The 23,455-nt window shown below is 53.5% G+C and overlaps 1 protein-coding gene across 3 annotated transcripts in view; it reads left to right on the top strand.

Moving 5' to 3' along the window:
- The window catches only part of NEURL1 (neuralized E3 ubiquitin protein ligase 1), a 70,314-nt gene that overhangs the window by 28,554 nt on the left and 18,305 nt on the right, over positions 1-23,455 (top strand). For 2 of the 3 annotated variants that reach the window (XM_036336088.1, XM_036336090.1), the window contains exons 2-3: positions 20,346-20,587; positions 21,055-21,376. In XM_036336088.1, coding sequence (XP_036191981.1) covers positions 20,346-20,587; positions 21,055-21,376 — 564 coding nt within the window. Of the gene's footprint in view, positions 1-7,145; positions 7,388-20,345; positions 20,588-21,054; positions 21,377-23,455 lie in introns of those variants that run through there. The other variant, XM_036336089.1, reaches the window with a different exon arrangement.

Below are 23,455 nucleotides of genomic sequence, written 5' to 3'. Positions count from 1 at the left end.
CACACACACACACACACACACACACACACACACACACAGAGAGAGAGAGAGGTGGATAGGGTTGGGGGAAGGTGGTCTGTGCCTGCAGAGGAGGGATTTAACTTGCTCTCAGCTTTTCTCATAATCCTGGCAGGCCCAGCAGGATCGGTGGAGTGTGTTTACTTGTCTCCTATGGATGATGGACGATGGGTGAGGCTCATGTCCTGCTCCAGCACTTGTGTCCTGTCCCCTGCATCACCTAGGATCTTCTCGTCTCTCTACCTCAGCTCCCCCAAAATGTCTCCCTGTCCACCCTGCCTGACCCTCCTCAGCAAGGTTATAATTTAGGTCATTTGTCACTTGTGACTGTTGTGACAAAGGCTGGCTTCATGTTTAAAATTCAGCCTACCCCAAACAAAAACAGAGCACTAACCAGGTGACAAGGGGCGATGTTTAATCTGCTTCCTTGGAAGCACCTGCTGTTACGTAACCAGCACTCTGGAATGGTATTTGCATAAAGGCGCACATGCGATAATACATGCAAAGCCTGGAACAGTGACGGGTGCAGGGTACGCGGTGCTGAGCAGATGGTGCTGGCAAGACGATGAGATGGTCATTATCTCGTAAAGCTGGCCCTCCCTTTCTTCTCCTTGGTGCAGCATTTATACTTGGTGCTATCCTCATATCCTGGGTCCTAAGTCACTTCTCTCTGAGGTTGGGGCAAGGGATCTTAGCTTCTCTAGGTTCTACCTGGATTCCCGAGCTCTCTGGGTCTCTGGATTACTGTCCTTGTTGAGCCAAGCCCTGGGCCTCAGAGAGAAGCTCAGTAGCTTTCCCAGTCATGTGACAGTAGAGCTTGCCTGTCTGACCTCAAGACCAGAGCTCCCAAGCTCCATGAGGATGGGGTGGGCACACCCATCCAGCCTTCTTGGCCGGAGGCATAGATCTTATCACAGGCAAATGTTTGCTTCCAGCTGGGGGCTCTGTGGGTGTGGGCTCCATCTGGCTCACTCTGTCCTGGGAATTGAAACCTGGTTTCCTTGTCCTGTCCTTTCTGCCTGGCGTGAATGGTGACCCCTGTGCAGTTCAGACCATCCAGGATGGCCCTGAGGCCCAGACCTGGGGAGCAGGAGTAGGTGTGTTTGTGTCTTAGACTTAGAGGGTCTGAGAAAGGGCTGCTGGGCACTGGGCCACAGCCTGGGAGGGATGCCCAACTCCAGGCTGTTTTCTCAGATTCCCTTTCGGTCTCCGCCCCCGCCTCTGCACCTGTTGTGTTCCCATCATCCTAGGCGGCTGGCAGCTGTCATTGCTGGGGCACCTGTCCCAGCCCCAGTGGATGCCCTATGGACTCCCAGGCTCCAGTTTCCCTGCAGCACGCAGCGCATGCTCTGTCTCTGTGTCTTTGTCCCCATCTCCATGCACATCTCTCTCTCTCTCTCTCTCTCTCTCTCTCTCTCTCTCTCTCTCTCTCTCTCTTTCAGACTTCGGGCAGCAGACTCCATGCTTATCCTGGTTCTGGGCATGAGAGGAAGCTTGGAAGGGGTGGGCTCCCTGCTCTCCATTCTCCAATGCCAGTCTAATAGGGCAGGGAGGATGGCCCTGGCACGTCGGCCTTAGGCCCCATATGCCAGGTGACTCATCAGCTCAATCAAATTAGCCCTTGTTCTTGACGAAAAAGACATGACAACAGCCAGGAGCCCTCTCCCAGCTCCTGCCCAGCAGGGCTGCCTCCCTTCCTGCTCCCCCCCGGCCCCCCAGCCCATGGACTGCTCCAGATACCAGTCTCCTCTGCCCACAATAAAGAGAAGTTATCGCCTCTCCTTGTCCAGTCTTATCTCCCATGCCTTCTGATGCTCTGAAGTCATTAAATTGAGTTCAAGTCCTTCTTATCCTCTACCCATAATGCAACCACGGGGAAGTCTACAATTACTAGGCCTCCTTTGTTATATCTGTAAAATGGGTACATTACTTCTTGGCTGCCTGAAGGCAGTGGCTGGGCCCAGTGCTCTCTTGTGGCTCCTTTCCTCAGAGATCTTGGAGTCTCTGAATCCAATGGTTTCTGCTGTCTAGTGAACTTGTTTTGGGTTCTGTTCTGCAGTTGCTGGGTCTGCTCTAGGCTAAATTCTAAGAGGGTAGGCTCAGCCTGGGGCTGAAGGTGCTGGGCCTTGGGGGGCATGGATGAGAAAGGACGTGATGAGGAGAGAGTTGAGCTGAGCAGCCCATCACAGAGACCAAGATGGTCCTCAGGAAGGAGATGGGTTGGGAGATGGGAGATGGGGGTTGGCAGGAAGAAGAGGAGGGCCTTGGTCCTGGGAGGGTCTTGGAAGCTGAATGGGTTCAGGGAGCCAAGGAGGTAGAGGTTCCCTGGATGGGGCCAGAGAGCAGATGCAGCTGGGGGGCTAGCCAGAAAGGGAGGGTTTCTTTCTGAATCCTGACACCAAATGCTCCCCAGGGGCACAGCCTGCTTTCTGCTGTAGGCTTTGAGGTATTACAGTCCCCACCCAGCTCAAGGACAGTCTACTTTCTGCAAGATTTCCAGGATGGGCCACCTATTAGTGGTCAGGAAGTATAGCCTGGCCACAGCCTCCCCTGCTTTCATTTAAGCTCCATTCTGGGATGCCACCTTCTGTCCCTTGGAAAACTGCTAGGCTCTGCCTTTACATAGAACCCTTCTGATTCCCTAAAAGGAAGGTCCATCATCCCCTTGTCTTCTCTTCCCTAAGCAAGAAGTCCCCTGCCTTTTGACCTTTTCTGTCTAGACTGTGAGTTTTAATGTCAGACAGGTCTGAGATTGAACTCTGGCTGGTCTTGCCTTCATTGTAACCTCTCTGAGCCCCAGTTCTGTAGCCTGCAGGATGGGGATGATTATAATCCTACAGGGGTGTTGTGGGATTGGGCGAGATTAGTGTGTGAAATACCTAGCAACGTGCCTGGTACACAGTTAAGTGTTCAATCATTTACAGCTTCTGCTGTAGACTCCCTTATTGAGTGTCCATTCTTCTTTCACATCGTTTCCATCCTGTCACATCCCCTTTTCTATCCTTTCATTCTCCTTTTCCACAGAACAGAACACTAAAAGGATTCAACCCGTGCCACAGGCATCTCAGCATGGCTCCTGCTTGGCTTCTGAAGGGTGGAAGTTGGGTCTTGCTCACCAGTAGGTCCAGAGTTGGCACTCAGTGAATGCTGAATGAACGAATGAATGAATGATGTAGGTCAGTGGTGCTCTCACCCCTTTTAGTAACAGAATTGTTCAGCCAAATGAGATTTTATGTGGTGCCTCAATAAAAACAGAGAAGGGGTGCAGTGCTGGCTCCTACAGCCTCTGTAGAGGCCTGGATACTGCTCTGTGGAGGGGATGGGGGACCCCTCAGACACAGAACACTGCCACTTCCTATTTAAGTTGGGGGAAGTGGCTTATGGAAAACAGAACCTAAGGAAGCCTGTGGGTAAACCCCTGCAGACAGTGGTGGGGTGAAGGCCCAGGGACTTCCCGGGCTGCGTCCAATCCTCTACTCCATTCTCACTCACGAGGCCAGCGTGAGGGTGCCCCCACTTGAGGACTCGGTTTGCTAAACCCTCTCCCTGCCCCCATCCCTGCTTGGTTACTTCCCTCTAGTCCTGTTTCTGGAAATTTCCATGCTATCAGTTCCATCGGTGAGATATTTTCTGAGCACCTGCTCTGTGCAGGCATGACACTAGGCCCGAGGAGAGCGTGGGCAAGTCAGTACAGACCCGGCCCTGCGGGGGGCCACTTCTTTCTCCCCTGGTGCCTTTTGCCTCCTCCCATGCATTCTGCACACCAGAAGGCATGGTGACCTTTTAGAAATGCAGTCTGCTCCTGTTGCCTTCCTGCTGAAACCTGTCGGGGTTCCCTATTACTCTCAGAAAAAAAAGGCCAGGTTCTTTACCCCGCTCTTTGAGGCCCAACTGGGGTGTCTCCAGCCCACCTTCGCTGGCCATCAGAACATTTCCCCAGGGTCCTCCTGCGCTCCCTGTTGCAGCCATTCCAGCCTTGCTTCGCGGAGGTGTGGGGTTCACTCCAGCCACAGGGCCTTTGCAGGTGTTGTGCTCACTGCCTGGAGCATTCTTTCCTCAACCGACCTACAGGGCCATGCGCATGCCTGCTTCTCCTTCGCCACCGATGTTCAGAAAAGCCTACCCCGAGCCCCCGGAACCTTGCTCCTTTGTTTCAGAACCCTTTCCTAGGATTGTGATGATATTCTACTTGGTAAATGTCTATTTCCATCAGGACTCTAAGTCCATAGGAGCCAGGGTCTGTCTACTGTTGATCATCATGGCCTCCCCAGTGTGTAGCTTAGTGTTCAGCGCATGGTAGATGCTCAGTGAATGTTGGTCAACTTGAATTGTTGAGCTGTTCCCAGGAGAAGCCAAGGCAAATAGTCAATGCCACAGCGAGGGGGCAGTAGGATGAGAGGTTGGAAGAGGCAATGCTTGGGCTCGGAGGAGAGACAAGCTCCAAGAAGGGGCACTTTACTCTCTACCTGGGGCCCTGGGGAGGCTTCCTGGAAGAGGTGTCACCAGTGCTGGGCCTTGGGAAGACCAGGCTGGCCGTTGGAGGAGACGGTGGGGAAGGGCCCAGCCAGGTGCATCAAAAGTCAGGGGGGTTGACCGTGTTGCTGCCGGAACCGCCTCCAGAGCAGCCTCTTGCACCTGTTTCCTCATCTATAGAATGGGCATAAAAATGTAACCGATCTCTTAGGGCTGCCGTGAGGATTGGACACGTTAATATGTGTAACGCGCTTAGAACTGCCTGCACATAGTGAGGTCTTGTGATTGCTGTTGTTATGATTATTTACTGCACAAAAGGAGTTTGCGTTGTTTTGTCTTGGTCAGACTCTGACTTAAATTCCCTCCCCCAGAGGAAGAGGGTATGTGTGTCATGGAGCACGTGTGTGCATGTACATGTGACTGTGAGCAGTCATGAGCCAGCATGTGACTGTAGGAAGGGGAAGCCTTATGTGTCCTGGCTCTTCCCAGGAAGTGACAGGCATGTCCCTGGTCTGGGGGGGAGGGGCGGGGTTAGCATGCTGGGCTTGTGGACAACTCCCACCCAGGGTCTGCCCAGCCCTCTGGCTGATGACCCTAGATCATCGCCTCCTCTCCCCTTCCCTTTCCCTCTCCCCTTTCTTCCCTCTCCCCTCCCCTCTTCTCCCCCAGACCAGACCTGGGCGGCAGCAGGGTCCTAAACGGAGGGCTCAAGGCCCAGCAACAGCTCCTCACAGTGTCCAGGCCTCTGAATTCCATCTGATAGGGGGCAGCCCCCGTCTTTCCCACGGCTCCTTCCTAGCTCTCCCTCTTCTGCCCACCCATTCTTTCCCTTGGAGTCCAGATTCCTAACCCCGAGGACAGAGGCTGGGGGCTGGCCAGGGCCTGGGAAGAGGAGCTGTTCTGCTTTCCTGGGAGAAGCCCCTGTCCTGCAGACAGCCTGTGACTGTGATATTGTCCCCCAGCCCTGGGCTCGAGTCCTGCCTCTGACCTGCTGGGTAAACCTCAGGCACTTTCCGGGGCCTCTCAGAGCCCCCAGTTTCTTTTCTGTAAAATGGATGGAACAGCAGTCTCAGCTGCCGGCGTGTAAATCAGCACGTGTGCGCAGTGCCTGGTGCCCAGTGAGCGCACAGTGCATGTGGCTACTCTTTTGGTGGTGCCGTGGGCTCCCAGTAGGCCTGCCTAGAGCTAGTGGGCCTGCCTTCCGCCCTTTCTGTCTGCACCCTTCCCTGGCTCCCAGTTATGCATCTCAGGATTTCTCCAGAGACGGCATGATCTGAGGGGATGTGCATGTGTGGGGTGTGGTCACTGTGAGGTGTGGATGTGTTGGGTGTGTGTGTGTCTGGTGTGCAGTAGGTGGCTAAGTGTGCACAATCGTGAATGCTTGTGAGCCTGTATCTGTGTGTATACATGTGACATGGTATAGATGGGTAGTGTAGTCTGTGTATGTTGGTATGTGTGTATGTTTATGATCGAAGCAACAGTTTGCTGTGGGGGTAAAAGTGTGGATTCTGGTGCCTGATTGCCACCTTCTAGGTAGGTCACGTCTTTATCTTGGTGTTTTTGTCTTTAAGATAATAATAATAATGGTACCTATTGATAATAACAATAATACTGACCTCATCATTCAGCCCATGGGGACCAAAGGAGTTAATACTCCTAAAGCAGTTGTAACAGAGCCTGGGAGAAGATAGAAGTGGGCAGATTTTTGTAAGCCCCATGTCTGTTTTGCTCATCCTGGTATCATGGCCTCGCCTGACGTCTGTGTGTAGTAGGTACATAATGACAAGTGAATGGCTGAAGGCCTTGGTAAATGGTGAGGTTGTGTGTGTGTGATGAAGTGTGGATTGGGGAATATGCATGTGTGTGTGTGTGAGATGAGATGTGTGATGGGGAGTGTGCATGTATGGGTGGATATGTGCATGTGTGGGCATACGTGCATAATGAGGTATGTGATGGGGAGTGTGCATGCATGTGTGGATGTGTGCATGTGTGTGCATACGTGCATGTGTGTAATGAGGTGTGTGATGGGGAGTGTGCATTGTGTGTGTGCGTAAGATGAAATGTGTGATGAGGAGTATGCATGTGTGTGTGTGCACACGTGTGTGTGTGATGAGGTGTGTGAGGGGAGTATGCATGTGTGTGCGAGGAGGTGTGTGATGGGGAGTGTGCATGCGTGTGTGTATGATGGGGAGTGTGCATGTGTATGTGCACACATGCATGTGTGTGTGATGAGGTGTGTAATGGGGAGTATGCATGTGTGTGATGAGGTGTGTGATGGGAGTGTGCATGTGTGTGTGTGATGAGGTGTGTAATGGGGAGTGTGCATGTGTGTGATGAGGTGTGTGATGGGGAGTGTGCATGTGTGTGATGAGGTGTGTGATGGGAGTGTGCATGTGTGTGTGTGATGAGGTGTGTGATGGGGAGTGTGCATGTGTGTGATGAGGTGTGTGATGGGGAGTGTGCATGTGTGTGATGAGGTGTGTGATGGGGAGTGTGCATGTGTGTGTGTGTGCATGCTCAGGCTAGGGCATCTCCAGCGCTTTCTGGAGCTGGCTATTTCAGGAAGCCTCTGTCTCCTCCTCCTTATGTAAATAAACATGACAGATCCTGTTGCCTGTACCAGCGCTGGGAGGTGGGGGAGGCTCACAGGGGCGTGTGTGCCTGTGTGGCTGGCCTCGCAGGCAGGCGCTGTGTGCGGGAGGGAGCTCCTGGGGGCACGGGAGGGGCAGGCTCAGCCCTGCCATGCCTGCCGTCAACTGTAGGGGAGGAGAGGTGGCAGAAGGAGAGGCACTGGCAGCCAGGGCAGCTTGGTGACGAGGCCGGCTAGCCAAGCGGAGGTGGCCGTGCTGCCTGCTGCCCGTGATGGGGGGACAGATCACCCGGAGCACCCTCCACGGTAAGGCCCCAGCTGATGCCTGGGGGTCTGCCCACCCCCGGGCTGGGGACCACCTGGTCTGAGAGGCACTGGAGCTTGAAGCATAGTCATCCCCCTGCCTCTTCTCTCCTTGTGGGGACTCCTTTGGGTGGCAGGAACTGGGTTGGAGAAAAGCAAGGGAGGCTGGGAAGAGCAGGAAGAGGGGGGCTTTCCCAAGTAACCGGTGGAAAGTCAAGCAGCTGAATCTCCCCACAAAGTCTCCTTGTCCTCTTATCGCCCCAGGGTGCTGGCAAGCCCCCAAGTGGGATGTGAGGTACTGGGTGACCGTACCCCCCCTTTCTCAGGACTGGGGCAAAGCACCGTTTGACACCTGGGGGGGACTTGTTTGTGGGCCCTGGGCTGTGGGCCCTGGAGGTCAGTGCTGAGTTCCATGGTGGGGCTGTGGAGAGATGTTTGGGCACACACAAGTGTGCATGAGTGTACATGCGTGCCTGTGCTCATAAGTGTGCATTAGAGGTGTCTGTGGGTGTATACCTGTGCCTGCTGGTGCCTAAGCACATGAGGGTGCAAGTGACAGCTCCCCATGTTGCCTGATTTCAGTTCTCTAAGTGTGTGCTCTGCTGGAGAGGTCAATGAACTCCTGACCCCTGGGGTTCATGTCCACGGTCAGACAGAAAAGACCAGCAAGCAGGTGAAGGGGTGGGTGGGAGGAGTGCCCGTTGGCTCCCTGTTCACAGGGCTCCTGCTTGCCCCAACTCTGTCCCCTCATCCACCTGGCTCAGGTGCTGTGATCTGGGGAGTAACGGGCCGATGTGACACCAGACCCAGGAGGGGAAGCCTTCGCAGGAACTTGTTTTGTCGTCATTGGGACACAGGTCCCGGGGTTCCTGTAAAACTGGCCGGTGCCAGGACAGTGAGGGCTGACCTTGGGGAATCCTGCCACACTCCCTTCTAGGCCCTCCTCCCCTCAGACAGGGCATTAGGGATGGGGCGGCCTCCATCTGCTGAGTCCAGTGGGCACCGAGCAGCCAGCAAAGGCCCAGAAGGGAGAAGGAGTGGGCAGCCGTGGCCAGGACTGGTGACCAAGTGGCTTCCCCTCCCAGGCTCTGGACGTTAGAGAGAGTAATTTCTAATTAAAAAGAAAAAGTCAGGGAAGGAGACATGGGAAAAGCAAATCATTGGCTCTCCTAAAAGGAAATGAATTTTGTCCTGGGCCTGGAGGGCTAAGTGACAGATGGAAGGCCCTGCAAGACACATAATCCGGAGCCAGCCAGGGCCAAAGCCTGTGGCCGGGGCCCTGGCCTGAGCCTCGGACTGGGCTGACCTGGGCCTGGCCTTGCCTGTCTGTGGGGCGGGGGTGCCTCTCAGCGCCCACTGGCCCAGCAGGGCCTGTTGGCAGAAGGTCTGAGGCAGACTGGCATTTTCCACTGAAGTCAGACTTGGGCAAGCCCGAGGCCTGGAAAGGACAGACAGGCCCTCGGAGTGGATTAGGACACAGCACACCGTCCTCCAGCTGCCTTGGAGCACAGGCTTCAGAGGGGAGTGAGGACCCCAAGATCTCTCTCACCCCCCTTCCCCCCCAGACAGCATATGGTCATCAGCGCTCTTGCATTGGAGTAGATAGCCATGGTACAGTGAAGGCAAGTATTTTCCTGAGCCTCAGTTTTCTCATCTGTCAGTGAGGCTGACGGTACCCTCCTCATAGAAGTCCTGTGAGGACTACATGACATGATGTAAGGACTTAACATTCGGAAACCCTAAAGGGCTTAGAAAAGCATTCTGAGGCCAGGGTCGCGTCCCTTCCTCTCCACCTGGGGACAGGAGGAGAGCTTGGGTGTGCTGAGAACTCTAGGAGTCGGGCAGCCAGGCTGGGTGGCCTTTGGTGAGCGCTAATCAAATGTCCCATCTGCTTTGGTCTCCACCCCCTTGCCAGGACCACTGTCCTTAGGCTGGGTCCCTGAAAGCTGGCGCTGGCCCCTGCCTCAGCCTGCCATCAACAAGAGTAGGAGACAGCAGTAGGGATGTGCAGAGGGGTGTTTGCCTGTACCCACACTACCCCTTAGTAAGACCCCTGCATGCATGTCCTCACGTGTCCTCACCCACGTCCGCGTGTACCCATACCTGTGCACGGGCCATCCCAGTGGCTCTGGTTTCGCTTCCTTCCTTCTGGGAGGTGAGTTGGGGAAAGTGGGAGGTACAGGGGGTTTGTTCCTTCCTGGGGTGCTCTCGGCCTGCAGCCTGCCTGCTGAGGACATGGCGATATAGTTTCTGATTGTGTTTTATGGGAACCTTGGGGGTTTGGATTTGCTTCAAGCTGAAGATTTTGGATTGTGGGGTTGCAGTGAGAGGTGAGGGGGAAGGGACCCCATCCTGTTTGTGTGTGGGAGATTGTGGACGTGTCTTGGTGGTCTGTGTTTCTAGTGGCTGCAGATTATGCATCTGTGTCAGGCCTCTGTATGTGTGTACCCACGTGATGTGTATTTATCTGTATAATATTTTGGGATAGAGTGTTGTCGTGTGTGCGTTTCCATGTGTGAGCAGCCACATTTGTGGGACTGTGTGCCTGTGATATGTCCTTATTCTGTAGATGTCAGTATTTCTGCATGAGTCTGTGAGTGTGTGTGTGGGGTAGGGTGGTGCGGGGGGGAGGCTACTGGTGAGCAGTCAGCTCCTCTGGGACCAGCCTGGCAGGGGTCCCATGGGAGAAATTAATTCCCATTTGGAAAATGGTTTTGGCACTTACATGCTTGATCTCTTTCACTGGGCAGATTTCCAGAGCTGCTCCCCCATCTTGAGGGTAGGATGGGCTGGGGTAGGAAGAGCACAGAGGGAGGCAGCTGCAATACCAGGAGCCCTCCCCCCTCCTCTCCTCTTCTTCCCTGCCCCCCTTCCTCCTGTCCCCACTTCAACACTCCCCCCAGGGTAAAGAAGTGACCCATTGCTGAGGGTTGGTGTGATGAGTGGATGACACCCACAAATGTACCCAGACATACATGTCACCCTCAGGTTGGTCTCTGGACTAACAGGCTCTAGATGTGGGGGTGCAGGGACCTGGGCAATTGGTTCCCACTCTAGCCTGTTACAGAGACAGCTGCTGTGACCTAGAAGGATATGGCTGGCAGCTCAGAGGGGAAGCCAGGCCTTGTCCCTTCCGCAGCTGACTCCCCACTTCTCCTTGGTTCCTTGATTCTCAAACAGGCAGCAGGGGAGAGGGCCTCAGATGGATTTATGAGACGTGGGATTAGCACGGAGGGAGCCGCCTGTCTCCTGGCAGCAGCTCTGGAGGCTTAAGGGCCAGGGCGAGCCTGGCAGGTGTGTCTGTGACCATATGTACACACGCGCACCACACCCCACTTGTGCTTATGGGCTCCAGGAAGGCAGGGGTCAGGCTGATCCATCTCTGTATTATCTTTTTATTTAAATATATTTTTTATTTATTTCAGAGAGGAGTAGAGAGGGAGAGAAAGAGAAACATCAATGATGAGAGTCACTGATCGGCTGCCTCCTGCACGCCCCACACCGGGGATTGAGTCTGCAACCCAGGCATGTGCCCTGACCAGGAATTGAATTGTGACCTCCTGGTTCGAAGGTTGATGCTCAACCACAGAGCCACGCCGGCTGGGCCATCTCTGTATTATCTTAGCCCAGCCAGTGTCTGGCACACAGTGGGCACCAGCAGCTGCTTGGTCAGTGTGTCAGGGGGCAGAGTGTGGGGTATAGGCCCTGGGCTCTGGACCATATGGCAGTGGGGGCTGGAGGTGGCCGGGGGAGGCAGATGAGATGGAGCCATCAGGCACACTTCAGAAGATGAGACCTGAGACCAGGCAAGGTTGGAGAGGAAGAGGAAGGTGAGTTGGTGTTCTTGGTGAGAGTTGGAATCCCATTCCTCTCTTACTGGCCATGTGACTTTGACCCAAATTGGGGATGATAAGGTTTACCCCAAAGGCTTGTAGAAAGGATTAAGTGAGCTAATACGCATAGGGGCAGAACACCTAACCACTCATTCAGTAAATGGATGTGCTCTTGTGAGTTTCCACGGAGGCTTCTCCAAGCTTGTGTGTGCTTGCAAGTGTGGACACCACACACACCTGCTGCCTCCAAGGACCAAGATCACATCTTCTGCCTCCCTGCTTGGGGGGCGGGGGGGCGCGGTCCCCAGGACAGAAGGTGTTGTGTCTGCCATTAGGCACACACTGACTATGTGTATGCATGTGTGTACACATGAGTGAGTGTGGATTTGTGTAAGGGGAACTAAGGAAGGTGTCTGTGTGGTGTGTGGATTTATGTGACTGAGATGTGCTCCCTCTCATTCTCTCAGGCTGGCCTGGGGGCTTTGGGGAGGGTCTGGGAAGACTGGGACAAGGAGCTGAACCCGGAATAGATCTCAGCTAGAATCCCCTTCTGGAATCTTGGGGTGGATGGGAGAGTGGGAGGAGGAGGGTTGGTTCCCTCCTAGCAACTAGGGTATTGGGAGCACATCTGTATGCACATCTGGCTGCTGGAAATGTCAGAGACTGGGTTGTTGCAGAGTGAGTGAGAGCAGGAGGCTCAGTGTGGAGATTAACTTGGCTATGAGGGTAATGATCCTGCCCACTCCCTGCCACTCTCCTCCGCCCACCTTGTCGTCATGAATTTATTTAGTTTTCCAGGGAACAGCAGGACCTGCTGTAGACATAACTGGGCATCTGGGAGAGAGGATGAGGTGTTTGGATGGCCTCTGCCCCTAAACAACAGAGGTGTATGCATGGAGGCTCAGAGGTCATGCAGCAACTGACTAGGGTGCAGTGGTCATGGAGCGAGGAGGGCATTGAACATGCTGGCCAGCTAGCAGGGGCCCAGGAAGGACACCTTGCAGTGATACAGACAGGAGTTCAGAGCCAACCCACCGCTGTCTAGCTGTGTGACCCTGGGAGGTTATTATCTTTCAGAGCCTGTTTTCTTTCTTTTCTTTTTAAAAATAAATTTTTATTGATTTCAGAGAGGAAGGGAGAGGGAGAGATAGAAACATCAATGATGAGAGAGTATCATTGATCAGCTGCCTCCTGCACACCCCCTACTGGGGATCGAGCCCGCAACCCAAGCATGTGCCCTTGACCAGAATCGAACCCAGGACTTTACAGTGCTCAGTCCAATGTCAGAGCCTGTTTTTTTATTTATAAAATGGGACTAATGGATGCTGTGTTGCTGCATAATATATCTATTGCTGCATAACAAATCACCCCAAAAGTTAGTGGCTTAAAATAACATTTAATGATCTCATATCTCCTAAGGTCAGGAATCTGACACAGTTTAGATAGGTGCCTGCATCTTCCTGTCTTGTCAGGTTGCAGTCACGTTGTTGGCCTGGGCTGTGATCTCATCTGAAGGCTTGCCTGGAGGGCATCCATATCCAAGCTTACTCACGTAGCAATTGGCAGTCGTCAGTCCTTCCCCATGCGGGCTTCTTCTCAGGGCTACCTTACTACGTGGCAACTCATTTCCCCAGGGCGAGCAACCCTGAAGAGGCAAGAGAGAGTAACCAAGATGGAGACCAAAGGCATTTTATAACCCAGGCTTAGGAGTGATGCCCATGACTTCAGCTGTATTCAGTTTGTTAAAGCTGGTTGCTGGATCCACTTCACACTCAAGGGAAGGGGATTACAACAGGAAGGGCATGACTGTGGTGAATGTGGGGATCATTGGGGCTATCTTCAAGGCTGCTTCCCAGAGATATTTGCCTTTTAGGTCCTGGGCGGGTGAGGCAAGGTTGTACATGACAGGCATCTGGTACAGCATCTGATATGCAAGAAAAAAAATCAACCCTCGTAGCCTTCCTTTTCCCCTTTTTCCCACAGGCAAGTGGGGAGCTATTGAAGGTTCTTGAGCAGGCAGGGCTGTTGGCAGGCATGTAGAGTGGGGGTCTTGGTGCTAGGCAGCAAAGGAAGCTGTCCCGTAGTCCTCTTTCTCTTTAATTTCTCCACAGGACACCAGAAAGGGAGAAGTACAAAGTGGGTGCTCCTTGGGCATTTGTCAGTTGATCGATAGATTGAAGAATTGGGCAGTGGCAATTCACTCAATAGCTTTCATTGAGCGTCCGCTATGAGTGTGCTTTGAGCTAGGCACTGGGGAAACAGCAGGGGGAAGAACAATGGTTTCACCTTAGCTGGTTTGCTCAGTGGATAGAGCGTCAGCCGCAGACTGAAGGGTCACGGGTTCAATTCCAGTCAAGGCCATGTAGCAGGGCACGTACCTCGACTGCAGGCTCCATCCCTGGCTCAGGGCACGTGTGGGAGGCAACCAGTCGATGTGTCTCTCTCACATCTATGTTTCTCTCTCTGTGTCGGTCCCCTTCCCTCCTACTCTCTCTAAAAATTAATGGAAAATTATCCTTGGGAGAGGATTCGCAAAAAAATAAAAATAAAAAGACAATGGCCTCTGTCCTCAGGAGGCTCACAGTCCGCTGGGGAGACACACAAATGACCCCGAAGGGTTTTCTAGCCAGAAAGCAGCACTGAAGGTGATCTGAGTGGCTCTTTCTCAGCTGTCCCAAGGGTGGCACGTTCTGGGCTGGAGAAGACAAGTCAGTGCATTGTATACAAGGGATGCCTCGGGACATTTGGGCTCAGTTCTGTGGAGGAGTCAGAGTTGAGAAAGGTTGCTGGGGTGCTGGATGCTTTGTTAGGGGTGTGTGGAGTTCCTGGAGGTCCATAGCAGGGTCCCTAACCTAGCCTGGAGTCGGAGAGACTTCTGGGAGGGAGTGGAGCTTACTGTTAAGGCCTGAAGGATGAGAGAGAATATATGGGTGAGGAGGAGGAAGGAAAAGTTCCAGCAGAGAAGAGGGTGTGGGCCAAGCCTACAGGCAAGAAACAGGTGAGGGAAGTGGGCCCCTTGAAGGAACCCAGAGAAGTTCAGATCTGCCCAGTTTACAATCCTTTCTCTTTCCCACGGCCTCGCCCCACCTGCTCTCCCACCCTTAAACTGTCTCCCAAAGTCTTTCTATATAACCTAGTCCCACTCAGGACCACCCTGCCAGTCGGGGATGAGGACATTTGGGATAAGATGAAACAGAAGTGCCTGGACAGAAGTGAGCCGATCATTTCCTCTGGTGGGGGTTGTTGCTTTTATATGAAAAAAAATAAGACCTTGTGTTGGCATCAGGTGTAAAGTTTGTAAAATTCTTTTGCATCTGTGAACTCACTGGGTCCTCACAACAACTTGGAGAAGTGGGCAGGGCAGCTATGATGACCCTGTTTTCCAGAGAAAGACATCAGGTCCAGAGAGGTAAAGTGACTTGCCCAAAGTCACACAGCAAGTCTGTGGCATGGCCAGGGTTGCTCTACCCTACTGTCCAGAGAGTGAGACAAGCCTCTCTCATAAGGGATGCAGATGGTCATGCCAGCACCGGAATTCAGGGCCATGGGTTCAGAACAAGGCTATCCTGAACGCAGGGGGATTCAGCGGGGCTTGAAAGATGGGTGGGATTTGGAGAGGTGGGGCAGGGAAAAGATACGTGGGATAGGGGAAGGGCTTGAGCAAAGGTGTGGAGGTGGGAGAGCACAGATTAATGTCAACAGCAATAATATTATATAGTAATTGTAATTAATAACTATTATTATATGTAACTATTATTATTATAGCAGCCACGTACTGGGGTTCCTTTTACATACATCATCTCATTTAATCTTCACAAAAATCCAATGAAGAAGGTCTGCTGTGACCCCCTTTTACAGATGAGAAAAGTGAGGCTCTCGGAGGTCTCACAGCTAGTGTCAGAGCTTCTGGGTTTGCACGCAGCCGGTTCAGGTTCCTATCTGGGCTCTTTACTTTGGCTGGGTGACCATGGTAACTTCTCTTCTGAGGACCTGTGTCCGAGTGGCATTGGGGCAGATGAAGAGTTGCCTGTTAAGCCACATAGAGTTTGGTCACAGCCATTACTATTGCTCCCTCCCTGCCTCTCCGTGGCAACCCAGCTCAGCCTGGCCTGCGCATCCGCATCCGGGGTTCTGCGGGGATGGTTCTGGGGCAGAGCTTGGCGAGGGCAGTGGGGAGGCCACTCTGGAGGCTACGCTGTGTGTGGGCATCTCCCCTGGGTCCCTACTGAGAGGCAGGCATGAGGTCTGGAGCTGGTTGAAGGTCACCTGGAGGGCTGGCCAGGCTTGTGTCTGGCAGCTCATAAATGCCCAGGAGGAATGGGCTGTGTGTGTGTGGTGGCGGGCGGGGGTGGGGGGTAGGGTGGGAGTTTCCATTGTGTCAGCAGCAGCCTTGCCTGTGGGGGGTGCCCCCACTGTGGATCCCTAGAAGCTTGTAAACCTGTCACTAAGGTGGGCTGGCTGGGAGCCAGATGGCAACACTGGGGCTCCACCCAGGACCAGGGGCCCCCAGGAGAGCAGTTGCCTAGCACACAGGCCCAGGCTGCTCCCTCTGCCGGGACTGGCCAGTACTTTCCCCTCTCTGCCGGCCACCTTGGCCTTGGAAAAATGAGCACTAGCACTAGATGCTGAGTATGGTAGAGGACTCTGGCCGTGGCATTGAAAGACCAGGGTGCAAGTCTCAGTTCTTCCACTTAATTGCTCTGTGACCTCAAACAACTTGGTCAACCAGTCTGAATCGCAGCTCACTCATCCATAGAATAGGGACCTTAAGGGGTCCTGGTGTATATCTCAGTGCAGGGAGGGCAGCTATTTGGATGGTATAGCTGCCCCTAGCTGGTCCTTGGCGTCGAGCTGTTCTCAAGGTTAATTCTCATTTTGCTTTATCTCCTTCCTCCCCCCAGATCATAATGCCGGCTGAGATGGGGAGAGCGGGGAGAGAACAGAAACAGGGGGCGGGGAGGTGGTGATCCCCTGGTCAGGGCTGCCATGTTGCACATCTGTGAGGGCACCATTCCTGTTGTAATCCATGAGAATGGTGCCCCCTGGAGGTGGGCAGGCCAGCACTTACTTTTCTACACGTGGTGGATTTGGCTCTTGTTCAAAGAGAAATTGCTGCCATTATTACTAGATGGGTTTGGAGGCAGGTCCATGTGTGATGGGTGTGTGTTTTATGTGCAGTGTTCTGTATGTCCATGTGTATGTACATGAGTCCAGCCATGTGTGCACAGTACATATGGAAAGGTGAGATTTCTGGTCTAAGGGATAAGGGAAAAAATAAGTTTCTCTCCCTTCTCTGTCTTCTAGGGTCTGGATTACCTTCATGCCTTCATGTGCTCACAGGCATGTGTGTGCACTCATGAGTGTGCATTTGAGACCACAGTTCTGGATGCACATTGTGCCTCCAGGGACCAGGGCTCCCCTGTTCCCTTCCCCACCTGTTCTGCTGTCATCCAGGGAGGCTGGGCTCTGGCCCACCCCACATTCTCCCTGTGGAAGGAAGGCCTGGGAATGATCCTTCCAGGGCCTGGGTCTCTGGACCTTGGGTGTCTCCACTGTATTTGCTCAGCACCAGTGATTTCTATGCCTTTATTGGGGGCCCCAGGACCCCAACTGGGATGGGTGGGAAGAAGAGAAAGCATTTTGAAGGGATCTGAGGGCCTGCGGTTGCTCCATGGGTTATATACACATTTTTTGAAACTGGCTTATTTTACTCAGCATAATTATTTTGAAATTTATCCATGTTGCTGTCCATAGTTCATTCCATTTTTACTGCTGAGTAGTATGGCGTTGTATAGATGTACCACAATTTGCTATCCATTCACTCAGCAGGCACTTTTTTCCTTTATGCTTTCATTTCTATATATGTATATATCCCTGAACAATGTGTAATGTTACCTTTTACCAGAGGTATTTTTTAAAATCAAGAGTCAAGCTGGCCCAGCTGGTGTGGCTCAGTGGTTGAGAGTTGACCTATGCTCCAAGAGGTCGCCAGTTTGATTCCCAGTCAGGGCACATGCCTAGGTTTTGGGTTCAGTTCCCAGCGGGGGTTGTGCAGGAAGCAGCTGGTCAATGTTGATGTTTCTCTCTCTCTCTCCCTCTCCTTTCCTCTCTCTCTAAAAGTCAATAAAAACATTTAAAAAAAGAGTCCAAGTTGTGCCTGAGGCTGGTATATGCCCAGTGAGTACCACTTCCAGGCAGGGCACCTGTAGCCAGTGCCACCCTCCCTTTGCCCTTCACCCCAACTGACCCCTTCCCTGGAATGATCTCCCCAGGGGCCACTTAGCCTCTTCCAGGTAGCCTTCCCAGACTGTCTGGGTCTCCTCCGAGCAATGCCAGCCCTCACCGCTTGGTGGCTTTCAAAGTCCTTGAGCACTGTTGGGCAATTCTAGTCTTGTCTCCTTGGTAAAAGCAAGGCAGCTCCCCTCACCTCATGGGTTTGGCCTTCAGGAAGCCGCTACCAGGGAGGCCTGGAGACTGCTGACTCATAGGGTGCCCAGTTGGCCCAGGACAGTGGGCACTGGTGTCTGGGCCCCCTGGGAAGGAGGATGCAAAAATGCAAAGGGATGCAAACAGGGCCTGGAGTGCAGTCTGGGAGCCCTCCCTGCTGCTCTCTCCCTCCCTGTCTTCCTCTCCTTCCTGGAAACCCCTCCTCCCCTTTAGGGAGTGGCAGGCTTTCTGGGCAGGCCTGATGCTGACCGAGCTTTCTGCATTTTTTTTAAGGGTTTTATATTTAACCTTTATTTATTTGCTTATGAATAAACAAGTTCAAAAGATTTCAAAATTCCAAAAGGCAAATGGGTAAACGAAGAAAATGATTTCTTCCACTATTATCATCTAGCCGCCCAGCTGATTTTCCCAAAACAATCGAGTTATCAGTTTCTTGTGTGTTTTCCATTATGTATTTGTTTTCTTATTTTCTTCTTCTCACACAAGAGATAGCAAAAATACTTTGTTCACTTTGCTTATTTTATTTTTCCCTCTTTATTGATTAAGATATTACAAATGTGTCCTTATCCCCCCAATGTCCCCTCATCCCCCCAATCCTGCCCTCACCCTCACCCCCTGTTGTCCACATCCATCGCTTATGCTTATATGCATGCATACAAGTCCTTTGATTGATCTTCCCCCCTCACCCCCACCCTCCCCTACCTTCCCTCTGAGTTTTGAGCATCTGATCGATGCTTCTCTGTCTCTACATCTGTTTTTGTTCATCGGTTTATGTTGTTCATTATATTCCATAAATGAGTGAGTGCTTTCTGCATTTTTAAATGCCTGCCTCGGAGGGACCAAAACTTCCCAGGCCTCTGTCCTGTTTGTGGCTGTCTACTTCCCCGCCTCCATCTCCCCCTCCTCCATGTCGCTCCTCAAGATGATGGGCTGGGAGGGGGCTGCCCTTCCTGATGGGTGGTGCACAGATCTTGGGGAAGAAATGAACACCCTCCCACCCCCAAGACTGTGCATTCATAATGTCAGTGCTGCTGATACATGTCTTAGAGCCAATGGGTAGAGGCCACCCATTGTGCCAGAGAGAGGAAGTGACTTCCCATGGTCACGTGGCCAGTAGTGACAGACCAGTCATCTGACACCTTGTCCTGTGTTCTTTCCTCTCTCTGCTTTGTCTCCTGTTTATAAAGCGCCTCACATGGTTGTAAAGCACCTTTTGTGGACCAAGTCCTGTCCCATACTCGATCCCACTTTGGGCTGTGGTGGAGCTGTCTGTAGAAGAAAGAATTGTGCCTCCCTGGCCAGGGGTTCTTGAGGCAGATCTGAGTTCATTTAGGAAGTCTGGGTGAAGAAGGAAGGCAGCCTGGGGTGGAGGAAGGCAGGCTGGGGTGGAGGGAAGTGGTCCCGAAAAGAAGAAAGAGATGGGTGTCGCCCTGGGGCTGCAAAGCTTGCCCCACCCACCTTCCTGGTCTCCAGTGGCAGCCCCATGGTCACCTGTTCACTACAGCCTTGTCGGTCCAGCTCCATTGCCTTCTCCTCCTCCTCCTCCCCCTCCTCCTCCTCCTCCCCTCTTCCTCTGCTCCAGGATGTCTCTCTGAGAAGTGACCTGCCTGCGTGTCCTTTTGGCACTTAGCACTGCCTACCATTTGTATTGTGATTTCTGTCCATGTCTTATCTCCCTTCCTGGGCCGTTGGCTTCTTGAGGAGAGGATCCTTAGGTGTTTCATGCCTGTATCTCCAGTGCCTCGGGCGGGGCTCAGTGTTCAGCAGATACATGGTGAATATTTGTTGGGAAAAATAAATGTTGGTGGTAGTGAGTGACAGTGTATGGTGGTGGATGTTGGTAGTAAATGCTGATTTGTCACAGAGGTTGATGGTAGAAGATAGATGGTGGGAAATACTAGGGAGAAACAGTAGATGGTAGTTCTTGTTGGTCATGATGGTGGTGGTGGGAGGTGATGGGTGAAGGATGAGGGTAGATGACGGTGGTGGGAGGTGATGAGTTAAGGATGAGGGTAGATGATGGTGGTGGGAGGTGATGGGTGAAGGATGAGGGTAGATGACGGTGGTGGGAGGTGATGGGTGAAGGATGAGGGTAGATGACGGTGGTGGGAGGTGATGGGTGAAGGATGAGGGTAGATGATGGTGGTGGGAGGTGATGGGTGAAGGATGAGGGTAGATGATGGTGGTGGGAGGTGATGAGTGAAGGATGAGGGTAGATGATGGTGGTGGGAGGTGATGGGTGAAGGATGAGGGTAGATGATGGTGGTGGGAGGTGATGGGTGAAGGATGAGGGTAGATGACGGTGGTGGGAGGTGATGGGTGAAGGATGAGGGTAGATGATGGTGGTGGGAGGTGATGGGTGAAGGATGAGGGTAGATGATGGTGGTGGGAGGTGATGGGTGAAGGATGAGGGTAGATGATGGTGGTGGGAGGTGATGGGTGAAGGATGAGCGTAGATGATGGTGGGTAATAAATGGTGGTATATGGTGAAGTGGGACATAGCAGTAGATGAGAGCAGGAGAAGGATGGTGGCAAATGGTGGCAGTGGTGGTGGATTGCCCTGATGGTGGAAATACTGGGCAGTGGGTGACTTCCTCCCCATCTGCCCTTCCCTAGGGGACCCTAGTCCAGCTCTTGGATTGCCAAGTTCTCTGACATGGTGGCTTTTGTTTTATTTGCAGACTCCATCGGGGGTTCCTTCCCTGTCACCTCTCACCGATGCCACCACAAGCAGAAGCACTGCCCGCCGGTACTGCCCGGCGGGGTGCTCCTGGCCACGCCGCTGCTTTTCCACCCACACACCAAGGGCTCCCAGATCCTCATGGACCTCAGCCACAAGGCAGTCAAGAGGCAGGCCAGCTTCTGCAATGCCATCACCTTCAGTAACCGCCCGGTCCTCATCTACGAGCAAGTCAGGCTGAAGGTGGGGCTTCCCTCCCCGCTCTCTGTCACTGCTTCCCCCTGGGCCTCTGAGCTTTATCTCACCCTCCCCCCCTCCCATCACTGCCTTCTCTTATGGCCATTACTACACCCTGTACCTTCTCTTTCCTCTCTGCTGCCTCTGTTGCTCTTCCTCGTCCCTCCTCTTTCTGTTCCCTCGTCCGTACTCCTTTCTCAACCTTCCCCGCATGGCAAAGAAGGAAGGGGAGCAGGGAGTGGCCATGGGGGCCACTAGCTCCTGGGGAGGGAAAGGAGCCCACATGGTGGGCAAGCTGGGCAGGGCGACTCTCCATGGGGGTGGTCTGCAGGGAGGGGCAACTCCCTTCCCCGTGGGCTCGCTGAAGTCGGGGAGAGGCTGGGCCGGGCTGGGCTGGGCTGGGCTGGGCTGGGCTGGGCCGGGCTGGCCTGGGCTGGGCTGCGGGCTGTCTGAGGCCACCCCCTGCCGTCCAGATCACCAAGAAGCAGTGCTGCTGGAGTGGGGCGCTGCGCCTGGGCTTCACGAGCAAGGACCCCTCCCGCATCCACCCCGACTCGCTGCCCAAGTACGCCTGCCCCGACCTGGTCTCCCAGAGCGGCTTCTGGGCCAAGGCGCTGCCCGAGGAATTTGCCAACGAGGGCAACATCATCGCCTTCTGGGTGGACAAGAAGGGCCGTGTGTTTTACCGCATCAACGACTCAGCTGCCATGCTCTTCCTCAATGGGGTCCGCACGGCAGACCCACTCTGGGCCCTGGTGGACGTCTACGGCCTCACGCGGGGTGTCCAGCTGCTTGGTGAGTGCCCGCTCTCTTTGGCCCCTTAGGTACAGGGCACACCTCCAGGGGCTGTGATTTGAAGGGGAGCTAAGACTCTTCTGCCTTCCCTTCCTTCTGTGAAACGGTGAGCCTGCCTGGCTCCCACCTGCCAGCGACAGACAGGCTAGGGTCAGACACACCCAGGTTGGACCCTGGCCTCACCCTTTTAGTATAGCTAGTGCTTTGAGACCTCCGTTTTCTCTTCCCCAAAGTGGGGGTAGTAATAACTGTTTCAGGGTTCTTTTGAAGGCTCAGAGAGCTGTGATGTGAAGCCGCTGACACAGTCGGCATCAGTGACTGTCGTCACCTCCACTCATCTTGGGCAATACTTAACGAACACCCTCCTGCCGCCATGGTATCCTCGGGGCCTCACGCTTCAAGGCGCTGGGGTCCCAGAGCTCGCGTTTGCACTCTATCCTGGACACTTCTGTGTGAGCCTCAGTCTTCTCATGTGCAGAGTGGTTGGGAAGACTATGCCTTCGCCCAGGGTCTGGCCGCATGGTGGGAGACAGAAGAGTGTCCCAGGTTTTGAGGAAGTCATAGTTTTGTTGGGGGAAAGAAGGGGAAAGAAAGAGGGAACAACATTCTGGCTTTTCCATAAGCAAAGAATGCCCTTCTTCACCGTCCCCAAAGATCAAAATGCCGTTCGGGCCTCAAGGCCCAGCTCGTAAGCCACCTCCTCCCTGAAGCCTCTCGGGTGGGATTCTCTTCTCCGTTCCTTGTGTCCCACCGCTTGGCACCTGCACTTCTCTAAGTGCTGAGGCATTGGCTGAGCCTGGGTCCATCCATACGTCTGTTCCCAAACAAGACGGGGAGGGCTCTGAGGGAGGAATCCATGTCTCAAGCACCCGGCTTCCCCTCCAGAGAGGAATCTTGTGCCAGATGGGTGGAGAATGCTGGGGAGTATTTACAGGGTGGGTAGGGGAGAGGACTGGAAAGGATGGATGGCTTGTTAGATGGAGGTAAGGGTGTGGGGCATGTTGAGGTAGACCGAGTGTGCTCACAGCCCCAGACTCACTGGAAATCAGGCAAGACAAAGCGAAGACTCCAGACATGATCAGGGCATAATCTGAGAGAACACAGTTACATCGCTAAGTGGTGTGGTCATAGGATCCCTTCCATTTGCCAAGATGGTTTCCCTCCAGTTATCTCATTTAACCTCTTAGCAGCCGGCTTGGAGGGGGTGGTTTTTATCCTCATTTGACTGGGAGTGAATTGAGGCCCAGGGGAGACCTGGTTTGCCTGTGTAGGGATGTGGCAGAGCTGAGACTTGAACTGGGTGATCTGATGCCAAAAGCAGTGCCTTTCCCTTTACCCTCCAGTGGGTTTAAGCATGAAGGGAGGCAGGTAGTCAGAGGAGGCTGAGGTCAGTGAGGGAGGATGGAGTCCAGGAAGCCTTCTTGGAAGAGGAGGCTTAGGCTGGGTTTTCGAGTTCCAGGAAGGTGGCGGGGGTGGGGGGGTGGGGAGGGAGAGTGAGGGGAGTAGGAACATGCCAGGTGAGATGGGCTTCCAAACCTCAGGGGCTGAGGAAGGGGCCTGGAGAGTAATCTGAAGGGCCCCACCCTGAGGCAGAGCCCAGACGGCTGACCGGGCCCAGCCCCATTCCCCCTCTTTGACTATAAATGGGTTTTCATGCAGCATTTTCAGTTTCATTTGGATTTCCCGGCAGGCTCCTCTCTGTACACCCGATAAGGCTGAGGCCCCAGCTGTAAATCACCATAATCCCTGGGCATTTTCAAACACTGATTACGGCCCCTAAATTCAATTAACAGATTAAAATATCTCTTCATTTTGTTCTTCCTAAATGGATTTTTAAAAAAAGAGATCCATCCAAGAATTCTTCGGTGGTGGGCGTGCTGCTCTATGCCCGCTGCCGTATGTAGTCCCAGGGTCAGTTTTCCCCCCTCTCCTCTCCGCCCTCCCCCCTACTTCCTATGTCCCCCTCTCTTCTTGCTGCCACTTCCCTGCCCTTGTGTCCTCCTGAGCCTCCCTCCCTCCTATTGGTGGCGCTGAGGATGGGTCTGTCTTTCCTGAGATGACTGTCCCCCAAACCTGTGT

Source organism: Myotis myotis, unplaced genomic scaffold (assembly GCF_014108235.1).
Source record: "Myotis myotis isolate mMyoMyo1 unplaced genomic scaffold, mMyoMyo1.p scaffold_m19_p_15, whole genome shotgun sequence".
Taxonomy (NCBI): domain Eukaryota; kingdom Metazoa; phylum Chordata; class Mammalia; order Chiroptera; family Vespertilionidae; genus Myotis; species Myotis myotis.
The sequence above is the reverse complement of the archived record's forward strand: the minus strand, read 5'-3'. Positions and strand labels throughout refer to the sequence as shown.